General features: G+C 50.5%; 1 protein-coding gene across 4 annotated transcripts in view; it reads left to right on the top strand.

Annotated features, from left to right (window-relative positions):
- The window catches only part of ABCC8 (ATP binding cassette subfamily C member 8), a 74,707-nt gene that overhangs the window by 47,414 nt on the left and 13,874 nt on the right, over nucleotides 1–13,419 (top strand). For 3 of the 4 annotated variants that reach the window (XM_024731577.1, XM_024731575.1, XM_024731576.1), the window contains exons 17-23: nucleotides 5,377–5,412; nucleotides 6,722–6,757; nucleotides 7,474–7,572; nucleotides 8,645–8,729; nucleotides 9,395–9,475; nucleotides 10,758–10,895; nucleotides 12,393–12,518. In XM_024731577.1, coding sequence (XP_024587345.1) covers nucleotides 5,377–5,412; nucleotides 6,722–6,757; nucleotides 7,474–7,572; nucleotides 8,645–8,729; nucleotides 9,395–9,475; nucleotides 10,758–10,895; nucleotides 12,393–12,518 — 601 coding nt within the window. The remainder of the gene's footprint in view (nucleotides 1–5,376; nucleotides 5,413–6,721; nucleotides 6,758–7,473; nucleotides 7,573–8,644; nucleotides 8,730–9,394; nucleotides 9,476–10,757; nucleotides 10,896–12,392; nucleotides 12,519–13,419) is intronic. The other variant, XM_024731579.1, reaches the window with a different exon arrangement.

Here is a 13,419-nt window from a genome sequence, read left to right as displayed (position 1 = left end):
AGGCTGGTACCTGGCTCAGCTGGCTTCATCTGCTGTTTGTCTCTCATTTTGAGACAAACACGTACTGGACACGTACACAGCTCTGCCTGGCCCACCTACCCTGGGCAATGAGTTAAGTGTGGGTACTGTGTGTTGAGGGATCCCCTCCGTTACTTGCAGGAGCTCCATGCCTCAGACCCTGGGCTGCAGGGCTGCAGGGCAACGATGTGCTTGCCAAGTGAGCCAAGAGCAAAATAGCATTTGACCCAGCAGCCCCTCCCGCGGGCCTGCCTGTCTGCAGCCAGAGGCAGGGGCGATGCCAAGCCGCTCCGGTGTTTTTCATCCATACCAGGGCCAAGACCTGGTGACCAGGCAGCCAGAAAGAGTTCCAGGAGGTACAAGGCAGGGATTTGGGGGATTAGGAGGGTCACAGCAGAGAATGCTCTGGGGAGATTGCTTTGTGTGTACAACCATTCATTTACTCCTTCCTTGAAGAAAATGAGCAGTATTGCTGAGCGGATAGGAGCAAACATTCTGGAGGCAGGCTGTCTGGGTTCAAATCTGGACTCTGTGTTTTGGGAAATTCTGTGACCCTTCTGTACCAGTTTTCCCTTATTACCCGTGGAGTTAACGTGAGGCTTAACCTGGCATGTAGCAGATGCCCTATAAATATTATTATAAATATTATTCTTTGACGATGTACTTCTATTCCAGGAACAAAATTCCCCTATTGCTCTTTAATTATACTCCAGCCTGTCTCCAGGAGAGACTGTAGTGAGCTCCCTGGGGATAAAGATCATATCTTGTTTGTCTCTCTGTATCCACAGCGCCTTTGCTAAATGAATGCATTTGCTAAATGAATGAACCAGGAACAACTTATGACCTTTAGGAGACTGCAATTAATACGACTTTACCTCTCTCTCCTTCCCACATGCGTTTGCCCAAGCTGTTTCCCTCACCCAGACCTCCACCACCCAACTTCTCCACCAGCATTTGGAATGTGCAAATCCTATTTGTGCATGCCTCACACCGTATGCTGGGGCATGTCTCCCCCATGACACTGAGCTCCTTGGAGATGGGACTGGAGGACTACTCCATGCCATGCCCCAGGTGCCCCCCCCAACAGGATGTGTATTTTGTGAACCACTCTGTGTAAGCTACAAAGGAGAAGACCTGGCCCCTGCCCTCAGGGGGCTCACCAGTCCTGGGTGGACAGAGGCCTGGGATGCGCATGGGGGCTTCACGGGTGAGGCCCTACATTCTAGGCTGCAGAGTTACTGAGGCAGCCTTGAGCGGGTCCTGCACATCGGTTGTTGCCCGGCTCCATGTCTCTGGGAGAACCCAGGTCTCGTGCGGCTCCCAAATATTCACTTTACTGATAGTCACCTGCGCCTGCCTGGCTCTCTGCTTCGATGCACTGTTAACCTGGGAATTTGCAAACTCTCTCCTTAATCTTTAAGAGGAAAACATTCTGATAAACACTCAAAATTAGCAGATATATTCAAGTGAAATTCTTTCCCTGGAAATAAAAAATAGGGCCATTAATGTCCACAGTAGATTGATTTTAAACAGCCCTGGGGAGACAGCAGGAAGCAGGGATCCGAGGAAAGTGTTGAGGTACCTCCCCACGAGGAACTGCAAACTGGCCTCTCTGGAGCTCCCTGCTGCCCCTGCCACCCACGGAGGTGTGCGCCCCGGGCCCTACTTGTTCTGAGCCTGCCTCAGGACATTGTTGCCTTTTGGTGTGAAGGCTGCCTCCTGAGACCCCCGATTCCCCAGGGTGAAAAATAGGCTTGTCTCAGGACGACTCTGTGATCCCATCTGTTCATACAGTTCCTTGGAGCCTTTGGGGAGTTGGCTTAGGGGCTCAAGGGCACCCCAGGTTTCCTGCAGGAGGCAGGTGTGGTGAGACGGTGAGCAGACAGCAGGGGCACCATGTGGACATGATGAGCCCGACTTGGGAACTAGATAGTCTCTGGTTGTGGTCCTGACTCCGCCACTCGATAGCTGTGTGACCTTGGGCAGGTTACTTCACCTCTCTGCATCTTAGTTTCCTCATCTGAACAATAAGAAAAAGCCTTTCCTCCCTCAGAGACTTGGCATTAGGACCCAACGACATCAATCAGAAAGGGCACTGTGTGTGAAAGGTAACATTTCAGGGCAGCAACAAGCCCCTCTGGGGCAGGATGAATGGACCATGGAGACCCATAAGTCCTAACTTCCCCTTCCAGCCTCAATTTCCACCGCTTTCCTTTTTATTTATTGCTGGGGTCTTAAATGAATGTTGGGGCCATTGGACTCCTCCTCTGCCTGTGCCTTTGAAACCAAGCACCGAGCTGAAAGGATGATCTCCGGCCCACCCCATCCCTCATTCTCGAACCCCACCCAGGTCCTTCCCTCCAACCAGCTATGAGCTATGTTGGTAATACATTCTCCCAGAGTCATGGTGAGGTTCCTACCATTACCCCAGTTTTATAGATAAGGAAACAGGCTCCCCTAAGGAAAGGGACTTGCCTAAGATTTCACAACCAGTGAGTAGAGAAGCCCATCGGATACAAACTTTAGAGCTCATGTTCTTTCCACTTCTCACACTGCCTGCACTCATGCAGGCTCCTCCTGCAGCCTAGAATTCCCTCCCTCCACCTCCGCTGTCTCCATCCTTCCCGCTTCGTGGTTCCGTTCACCTGTAACTTCTATGAGCCCTTCCTCACTTTCTCAGATTTCTTCCTCCTCCAAACTACTTGTAAAAAGTACAGTTTTCTCTGACTCTAAAAGAATGTACATTAAATGAGAAAAGTATAAAGAAGATTAAAAGCCACCTAATATCCCGCCACCCAGAAGTTTCCAGTCTTTTCTCTGCATATTTGCATATGTTTGTGTGTACTTTTCCCCCAAATTTCTATAGGACTTTCTTGCTCCTACTTTTCTTTTGGCCCTTATAACTTTCTGACATCTGTACCTGTCTGATTCGCTCTGCCAGACCGTGAGCCCTTTGAGGGCAGGCTCTGTGCAGTGATTCAGGTTGCCATGTACACAGGCACCCAGCTCACAGCTGGCTGCAGGGAAGGAGGTGGGTCAGAGAAAGGGAGAGATCATCTTCTTAGCTCACTGCTTGGTCCCAAAAGTGCAGGCAGAAGAGGAACAATCATTTAAGAGCCCAGCAATCAATGAGAGGAAGTGTGTGCCACATATACCATTTTTTACTTTTCAGATTAAGACATACACACACAATGAGGAGGCTCATTCTAGGAAGGCTGGAACTACACTGGAAAGAGGAGAAGATGAACCTGGATTCACATCCCAGCTTCCCCTCTTTCTAGCTCTGTACCATTGGGCACATCAGGCAAACTCTAAGCCTCAGTGTTTCCATCTGTAAGATGGGGATACTAACATCTTTTTATAGAGTTGTTGTGAGGATGAAGTGACGAATACAAACAACTTCACACAGTGCCTGGCATGAGGATGGCCCGCATTGAGTGCTAACCCCCCTCCCTTCCTTCCTCCCAAACGATTAGAGATGTCTGTTACCAACCTCCATTTATTACAGACCTGTCATGTGCTAAGCACTGTGGAGCTGAAAAAGATGCTCTTCCTGCCTTAAAATCCCGCTGGGGTAAAAGACTTACACAGGAGCTGATTAGAGAAGAAGGTAGTCCATTATAAGGGCTAAATGAACAGCCCAGATAATGCTGCAAACTGAGTTAGAGCCGAGGGAGTTCAGTGTGTGCTGGGGTCCTCAGGGAGGCCACAGATGTGCTTCCCTCCAGAAAAGTAACAGCCTTTGCAACTCTGGAAGCAGTCAAGGCAGAAGACTGCAGCGATGAGCTTATCTGGGCTGTGGCCGCAGAGTTGGAATTTGTAAGCTTGGGTTTTTTAATCTGTCCCACATTACCAGCTTGTCCATAAACTGCAGCAATCTGATGGTTAGGGAACATGAGGTTAGGTTGAGTTGAGGGAGTGAAATGAAACCATAAAGATCGGCGAATAGGATCATAGGGAACTGGTGATTACATATCCATCAGGGTCCATTCTGTTCTGCTCCTCAGCAGAGGACAAAAGAGAATTTCATCAGGCTTCTTTCCATCCCTGTTTTTGTCCATCCTGTTTCCCTGGCAAGAAATTTATCAGAGGTATGGCCTGGGTAATCACAGTGAAGCAATGTAGCATAGTCATTAAGAGCATGAAGCTTTGGAGTTAGACAAATCTATTTTCTTTGCTATTTGCTGGCTGTGTGACTTTGGGCAAGTTACTTAGCCTCTCTAAGTCTCACTTTCCTTGTCTATAAAGTGCGGACCTCCTTCATATGGTTTTTTTGAGCTTTAAAATAGATAATACTATTGCAGTGCTTATCACAAGTGCTTATAAAAGTTCAATAAATGTTAGCTGGTTTTACTATTATTAAAGTAAGATCTGCATGAAGACAGAACAGCTTGATTTTCCCCAAATGTGCATGTCAGAAGTACATACTTCATTGGCAGAAGGTTGCTTCTGGAAGGTTGAAAGGTGGCCTGGGGCAGGAGAAAGAGCACCGACAAAGTTGGCACCAAAATTCAGGTCACCTTACTCAGTGTTTTTTGTTTTGTTTGTTTTGTTTTGTTTTGTTTTGTTTTTTGCGGTACGCGGGCTTCTCACTGCTGTGGCCTCTCCCGTCGCAGAGCACAGGCTCCGGACGCGCAGGCTCAGCGGCCATGGCTCACGGGCCCAGCCGTTCCGCGGCATGTGGGATCCTCCTGGACCAGGGCATGAACCCGTGTCCCCTGCATCAGCAGGCGGACTCTCAACCACTGTGCCACCAGGGAAGCCCCTCACTCAGTGTTTTTCAAAAAAAATTTTACTGTAATCCACAGTATGAAACAGATTTTACATCACAGTCCACTACATTTATGCATTGATAGGTAAGAGAAAAAAAAATTCACACAAAAAGTACACATCTTGACCACATGCAATGCACATTGGTATTTTCTTCTTTTCTTTTCTTTTCTTTTTAAGTGCAGTTGCAATTTACTTGTTTCAGACGCAATTTTCGGGTCCCAATCCACAGTTGGAAAACGCTGTACGAAATGATTATGACCTTGGGAAAGTCATTTTCCCTCCCTGAGCTTTAGTTTTCCCAACTATAAGCCAGTCTTGATGCCAAACCAGCTTCACTGCTGCTTGGAGTTGTGTCAGGAGTACTAATGAAGCCCTTGCTGTTTGGAGGGGGCCCATCCAGTTGCTGCGGGAGGGACAGAGATTGAGAAGAACAGTTTCTGCCCCCATGGAAGCCACTTGGGGGCACTGGGGATGGGTCAGAGGGGTGGGGATTGTGGGGTTGCTTCTCCCCAGAGACAGTGTGATGGAGAGGAAGGCAGTGGAGTGAGAAGTAACTGGTATTGTTTTTTCCCATTTGTGCCCCAGCAGCCTTCCTGACAGCGAGACGGGAGAGGACCCCAGGTACAGCCTTGGAGCTCGGTTGGAAGTGGGTTCCAATAAAGGGAAGGGGCTTGGAGAATTCCCTGGCGGTCGAGCAGTTAGGACTTCGTGCTCCCAGTGCAGGGGTCATGGGTTAGATCCCTGGCCGGGGAACTAAGATCCCGCATGCTGCACAGAGTGGCCAAAGATAAAAAAATAAAAAATAAATTTAAAAAAAAAGAAAGAAAGAAAAGTTGAGAAACAAAGCTATAAAAAGTGGAGGTGGGTATCCCCTAGGCAGACAGAAAATTCAGTCGTGTTGCTTTATGTTCAATGTGCTTTATATTCTGGTCGTCTAAGACATCCAAGTGAAATAGATTGACGTGGCTCTAAGACCTTCAGAACCCTGCCTAACCACACCTCTTTCAAGACAGTCGAGACACACTGGAGGTGGTGGGAAGTCAGGAGTGGGAGGCTGACTTGACTTTGGAAATCCGTTTAAGCTTCTGGCCTTCACTCTCCAACACCACAGAAGTTTCACTTCCCCATACTTTCTCTGCCCTTTCTCCCATCTTGTCGCCAAGTGCCAGGGCATGATGACAGCCCAGACTCTCTAGCCGTAGTGACCATAGTTCTTGAGCCAAAAATCAGGCCTCATGGTATGTGACAAGTATGAACGCATGGATGAGCACAACGGGACAGAGTATTTGACACTGGAGCAGTTGGGGTCTGTCCAGGCTACGTGGGCACCACAGCTGACCATGTCCCTCTCGGCAGATCCCCCAGGCTCCACGGTTGTCTTCTGACAGGGACCTGGGGCTGCAAATCACACCTGGAGCCCTTCTCAGCTCTCTAGGTGCCACACTGAGTTCCATCGGCTGTAGGTTGCCATCCCCAGACTGCAGGCACCCATGGTGGCCTGCCCGGCCTCGCCTGGCTACGGTCAAAGCGCACTTCCTGCCCCAAACATTTGTGCAGCCATGTCAGCCCGAGACCTCGGCCAGTGCATCCGCGCCCTAATGCAGAAGCTGGCTCTGCAGAAGCCACATGTTGGGCCTCATGCTCCTCTGACGTGGGAAGCACCCCCCCCTCCATGAGCCTACACCAGTGGTGCCTTCCCCCCACTGTCCCTCGTAACTTAACCAGGTCCCCTGAGGCCTTCCTCACACGCGCCGCGTGTATTCAGGCAGTGGAGGCTTCCCCTGGGTGGCGTGTGGCTTTTGTGGCTGCAGTCTTGGTCTCAGGGATTATAAAGGCACTCACGCTGGGTTTGAGGGAGCTCAAAATGTCTATGGAGAACTCAGTCTACTCAGGTGAACCCTGAAGGTACGTCTTTCCTCCCCTGCTGCAGCCCAGAGCGGGAGACGGCAACCGACTTGGATATCAGGTACTGTGTCCCGAGAGCATCGCCCTCCAGGGCAGACTTCCTCAGAGGGGGTCTCAGGCCAAGGGAGCCACAGAGCTCTGGAAGGCAGCCCCCCAGGTCCAGCCCAACTGCAGAGGAGGCCAGGGAGGGCACTGTGCTTCATGCGGTGGTTCGGAGGCCACCGCCGCTCCCTTCACACCAGATCAGTTTTGTCTGGTGGTCATCTTTTCCTTTTCTTTCTTTCCTTTTTTTTTTTTGTCTTCAGAAACCACATCACACTAAATGTGGGTTCCTTGACTCTTCATTTTTTAAAAGTTCCATTTGGAGTGTTACCTGCTAACATCAAAGTCGAGTGGTTTGAGGGCTACTCAAGGAAGGAGGAAATCAGGGTTCAAGTATTTACTTAGTTTGGTCACACTTTGGGGTCTTCCCAGGCTCTGGGTAGAGACTTAGGAAGGGCAACAGACTGAAGGGGTGGGATAGGGAGGGGTGGAGAGCAGGGAGGGGTTGAGGTCCCTTATCCCCCAGCCAGCTAAGACCCAGCACCCAAGCCTGCCTCGGGCCCTTGGGGAATGAGAGGCCACCAGGAGCCACTCAAAGCAGATTTCTGCCAACTGCACCTCCTCATCTTAGTGCTGCCCCCACCCCCTTGCCCCAGTTTAAGCCATCAGCTTGACAACCACCTCTGACAATGACCCCCTGAGAATATCTCCCTACTCCTGCCCCGCTTTTTCCAGGAAGAGAGGCCCCGTGGCCTATGCTTCTCAGAAACCATGGCTGCTAAATGCCACCGTGGAGGAGAACATCACCTTTGAGAGTCCCTTCAACAAACAACGGTAAAAGCCTCGAGGAGGTGGGTTGGGGGGCAAGTTGGGGGTGGGGGAGCAATTGGTCATGCATTAGCCACTGCCCCAGCCCCCAAGCCCGGCCGGCTGCCTGCTCCTCTGTCGACCTTCCTCACCCAGCCATCCTGCTCTCCAGCCCCCTTATCTGGATTCCAGCCTGTTCCATATGGTCCATCTGGAAATGATCCAGATGTGCTGGGTATCAGGGCAGTCCAGCTCCCGTGGTTGAGAAGGCAGAAGGGGAGGGAGGTGCAGGAACCCTGGTGCCTTCTCTTGAGGTTGGTGAAAAGGCTCGCCCAGCCCTCCGTGAGTCTCCGTCTCGTGATTCCCTACCCCCAGCTGCGCAGCTTGTACACAAATCCCTCCAGTGCTAACGACTGCTAACTTCCATGGAGCTCTTTCCAGGTGCTCTTGCTATGCATGATTTGCTGTAATGCTCACATCAATCCCAGTAGGCAGGTACTATTATTATCCCCATTTTATAGATGAGGAAACCAAGACTCAGGAAGGTTAGGTAACTTTCCCAAGGCCACCCAGCCAGTAAGTGACAGAAATGGGTTTCAAATCCACGTCTTCCTGACGCCCAAGTACATGTCACCAAGACACTGTGATGCCTCCATGCACTCTGGCTGGCACCTGCCCAGGCTGAGAGCTGACCAGGGAAGTGTGAGGGGAGCAGGCTGGGCGAATATTTGACCAGCCATCATCATTTACTGCCTAAGCAAACCAGCAGTGATTTTTCCCCTGGCAGTGCTCCAAGCATGGGCTCTGGCTACAGCTTTTCCCACTGCACAGGGGCCCCAGGCCCTCTCTTGTCACTTATGTGGCTATCTGCTCCCATCCAATTTCATCTTTCAAATATTTAACTTTCTTCATGATGGTGTCAGGTGCTGCCCTCAGCTCTTTTCAAGCTCACGGGGTGTTTGCTTACACCCATCAGGAGGCCCATTAAAGCCATTGCTCCTCCTGGGCACGCCTGCCTGGAAGGTAATGACCCTCTGCAAGTGCCCAGGCCCGCCTCTGGCCAGGCTGATCAGCTGTGTCCCCACCCACCCCACTGCAGGTACAAGATGGTCATCGAAGCCTGCTCCCTGCAGCCAGACATCGACATCCTGCCCCATGGAGACCAGACCCAGATTGGGGAACGGGTTAGTAGCAGCTTCCAGGGGGTGGTTCTCAAAGTTGGGGCCCTCAGCCTCCCCTACTCCCCACCCATCACCATCACCATGCCCTGACATCCTTCTCAGGGAGAACAAGTAATAAGAAATGAGAGAGGGGGAAGGCTGAAGAGTTGCCTGCAGTGGGATCAAAATGATCTCCTTGAGCCCTGGGTGGGTGGCTGTCCTCGAAAAGTTTTCGGTCTTGCTTGGTGCAGAGGTCAGCTTAGCACTTTCCCAGGCTGGAGATGACTCGACATCTCCATTCATGCCCCAAGTATGTACTGAGAGCCTGCACAACACTGCGCTAGACTCAGGGTGGTTCTTCCTGTTCCCTCTCCAGGCGGGGTCCCTCCTCCATAAGCTTAAACAGATAGGATTCTTCTGCGGCTGTCCTCCTTATGTGTGATTTAAATCCGCCCTTCCTCCATCCTGGTTTTCATGGGTCAGATGGTCCCTAGCACCTTGGGAATCATTCTCCCCACTTCTGAATGAATTCAGTAAACATGTACAAGTTCCCCTTCTCTGCCAAGTGAGGAGGGGGCAAAGAGGTGCATAGAGCCAGGCCTCCCTCCCAAAGAGCTCACAAGTAGGGGCCAGGACAGTCTCTCCTGAAGGGCTATGAGGGCATGACCTTTCCTCCCCTTTGGCGGCAGGGCATCAACCTGTCCGGTGGTCAGCGCCAGCGCATCAGCGTGGCCCGAGCCCTCTACCAGCACACTAACGTCGTCTTCTTGGTGAGTGCACCAGCTGGTACCTCCTTGGGGCCCTCGTGTCTGGCTGCCACCTTGGCTCATTGCCTACACAGATAGACAGACCCCCACACACCATCACCCAACAACCTCCCCCTCCAGGAGCAATCCTCTCCTGCCAGAGATATTACCTACCCATCTTACTGATGGAGAAACTGAGGCAAGGTTAGTCCAATTGACCCATGTGGATTTCACACTGGGCTCTGGGGAGGCGAGTAGTAATTATAGGCCTCCTCCCTGTAGGACAGCCCCAACCTATTAACACTTATTTAGCCCGACTATAAAAATGGCAAATACATGGAAGGTGAGTTACCGCTTCACATCTCATGCCCAGAGCAGACATTGCTAATTGATCACAGCTTTCTTTCCCATGGAAACTTAACCTGGCCTCAGAATCCTTCTCAACACAGCACTCCAGTTAACCACTAGTAATCAAACATGAGATAAAACTTATCTATACCTGCCCTACTTCATGCCAAGTTCTGAGTGAGGTGCCTTAGTTGATACTGAAGAATTCTAAGACCCAGCCCTTGGCCTCAAAGGTTGAGAGTCTGATTAGGGAGACAGAGCTTACCCACACTCAAGAGCCACAGCCCACTTAAAAGCCAAACTGTGTGACACAGACTGTGTCCAGGGAGACAACTGTGAGGGCTAGAGTAATCAGGGAGGGCTTCCTAGAGGAGGGTCTTGAAGAGTGAGTCAGTTAAACAGAAGGAAAGAGGAAGCCCATTTGGACAGACGGTTAGAAGAAGGAACCTCAGGTCTCTGACCCCAGCTTTATTCTCCACCCTCCACTATTACTATGAGTAATAGTTCACCAGACAGACAAGAGGCAGATCAGCACTCCAGGCAGAGGGAACAGCTTGGGCAAAGGCCTGGAATGGCAAATTCCGTGGAAAGCTGGAGCGTAGGGAGCTTGCACAAGACAGATGAGAAGTGAGACTGGAAAGGAAGACTGAGCAGGTGGTAAATAAAGGGCCTGGATTAGTGTGCGAAGGAACTCAGACTTAATAAACTATAGGGAGTCAGTGGAGGTTCAGGAGTCAGGAAAGGCTTGTGATTAGATCTGTTTGAGAGGCATAACTGATAGCCCCATTTCAAGATGAGGCAACCGAGGCCCAGAAAGGTTGGTTGCACTGTCCAGGACCACGCAGTGGGCTGGGTTCGTGTCAGCCCCTAAAACAGAGCTGGTGTAACTCTGGTGGTTTTTACACTCACCGTTATCCCCTCTTCCCACGTGTGTCCCTACCTTCTCCCTTCTGCCTAGGATGACCCCTTCTCAGCTCTGGATGTCCATCTGAGTGACCACCTGATGCAGGCTGGGATCCTTGAGCTGCTGCGAGATGATAAGCGGACAGTGGTCCTAGTGACGCACAAGCTACAGTACCTGCCGCATGCAGACTGGGTGAGGGGCCACAAGGGGTCAAGCTGTGGAGGGCTGAGCTGGGAGAGGCAGTCGGACATCTTCAAAGGAGTCAATCAGATGTCTCAGTAGCAACTGCTGAGGGCCACAAAGCAGAAGAGGTCAGCAATGGATGGCTTCACACAGGCTAGGCCAATCAGGGAGACCCTGCATAGCCCAAGGTTTGGTATCACCTAGAGCTGCAGACATCCATATCCTGACACGGGCCCCATGTGGGTACACACAAGGCTGGCACAAAGAAGTCTCAAAAAGAAGCAGACACTCAGTTCTTACCTCTGTTTCCTGCCCAGTTTGATGTCTCACCCCCCTAGCCTTGGGGAGTGCCCATTTGGAGGGGAGAGCCATCTTCCTGCCCACTAGTGTATCAGATTCAAGTTAGGATCAAATGGAAAATATGGAAACAAACAACGGCAGTAGTAATAGAAACTTCAGTACTACCAGTAGAATGCAATTTTGTGAAATCCCACATCAGTTAAATTCCCATATTCCTCAACATAAAGACAATAGTTACTTTTCAAATAACTGGAAAGCACTTAATTTTTAAGATAGAAATCATGTGACTTGTGAAATCTGGGTCTTGCCGGAATCCTACATAAATTTGTCCAGGGAAATTGAGGTTCTTCCTAAGCTTCAGGTCTGTGTTAATCGGCCCTGCTAATTCCCCCCAAATAAGTCTTCCTTCTACATGTGGTAAGATCTTCCCTCTACTGTGGAAAAAAAAAAAAAATCCATATTTTTCACAAAAAGATATTACAGCAGAAAAAAGAAAAAAAATTAGATTTCTTTAAAAAGCTATTAAAGCAGGTACAGGTTTGTGTCTGAGTTTTTGTGGTGATTCTGGTGAGACAATCCAGGACAATCTTTAGTCCAAAGAAGGCAGACACGGAGGTGCCTGGTTCCTCAAGGTGTCAGTGAACAGGACTCCTGGGCATCCGTCCCTGAACCCCAGCATGGGGTTGGTGGGGGTGAGAGGAGCAGGATGGGTTTCTGAATTACTGATGGGTCTACATGGGTATAAAACATTGAATGTTTCAAATAAAATAAGTTTTATTGATTTCAAAGAGGCCACACACACTTAGACCAACAGGTGCTTTGCCAAACACAGTGGAACATATCAGACCTGCCATGAGGAGGCGCTAAGGGTAATGTGCTATTAGCCCTTTCAGTGTATGGAAACAGCTCTCCTATCCTTGGGGATAACCAGACAGCTTGACCAGGATGCTCTAATTTGCTCTGCAAACCCTCCTATCAACCACGGGGCAACCATTGAGAATACCCGCCCCCCCCGCCCCAGAGGTACCAGACTCTAAATCCTGGAGTGTGTTGCTGAGGGGAGCGGGCAAGCTGGAGGCCGTTTGTGGTGGGGAAGAGATAGGTGCTCTGTGTACATCCATCTTAGACCTCTTGGTCAGGCAGGGGTGTGACCTCCTCTCTTCCTCCCCAGCCAGCCCCCCGCCAGGTTTGTTTCTGTCTTTCCAGATCATCGCCATGAAGGATGGCACCATCCAGAGAGAGGGCACGCTCAAGGACTTCCAGAGGTCTGAGTGCCAGCTCTTTGAGCACTGGAAGACCCTCATGAACCGGCAGGACCAAGAACTGGAGAAGGTGGGTGTATTTTGGGGGTCAGTCAGCCACCCCCTGAGGGGAAGGTTTTGCTAGAACCTAAACTCATAAAGGTCTTCCTGCCCTTATTGGCCCCAGGAAGCCCCCCCTCCCCCCCACACACACAAAGGACAGTTGTGGGAGCTGGGCATGAACTTGCTCCCACTAGAGAGCCAGTACCTGTGCCAGCTACCCAAGGCAGGGTCGGGAGGATGACTTCCTCTTATCCTGAGATAGGTACCATTTAGTTATAAAGCTTCAGATAACCAATGCAAACTGGCTAAGCAAAGATAAAAAGGGTGGGTAGTTAAGGATTTATTGGCTCAAGAAACTGGAAAGTCAGTGCCATAGCTTCAGGTGGAGCTAGATCCAGGTAGTCAAGCAATATCATCAGGAATCTATTTCTCGCCATCCCTTGGCTCTACTCACCTCACATTGGCTTCATTCTCATATAACAATGAGGGCCACCGGCAATCTCAGGTTTCCATTCTCCCAGGTCAACAACTCTGCCAGAATGAAAGTGCCTCTTTCATGATAGTTTAGCAAAAGTCCCAGGGCTGACTCTTATTGGTCTGATTTGGTCATGTGCCCACCCCAAACAAATCACTGTGGTCAGGGATGTGGAATGTGAAGATTGACCAGTCCTGGGTCACATGCACACCCCAGAGCAAGGGAGAATGATCAGCCCCCTGAATCACAGAGACTAAGAATAGGGGAGAGGTGGTCTCCCACAGGGATATAGGGGTGCTAGTAGCTGGTGAAGGGGAAGGAATAAATTCTGGCAGGCAAACATGTGTCCATCTGGACTGTCCCCCAGGCAGCGGCAACCTAGAAACTGACACTGGACATCACCGGGGGTGGTTGCCCCCCTACCCTCTCTTTTCCCCTCTGCACACCCCAAGGA

Source organism: Neophocaena asiaeorientalis, unplaced genomic scaffold (genome assembly GCF_003031525.2).
Source record: "Neophocaena asiaeorientalis asiaeorientalis breed wild unplaced genomic scaffold, Neophocaena_asiaeorientalis_V1.1 scaffold571, whole genome shotgun sequence".
In the NCBI taxonomy this organism is placed as follows: domain Eukaryota; kingdom Metazoa; phylum Chordata; class Mammalia; order Artiodactyla; family Phocoenidae; genus Neophocaena; species Neophocaena asiaeorientalis.
The sequence above is the reverse complement of the archived record's forward strand: the minus strand, read 5'-3'. Positions and strand labels throughout refer to the sequence as shown.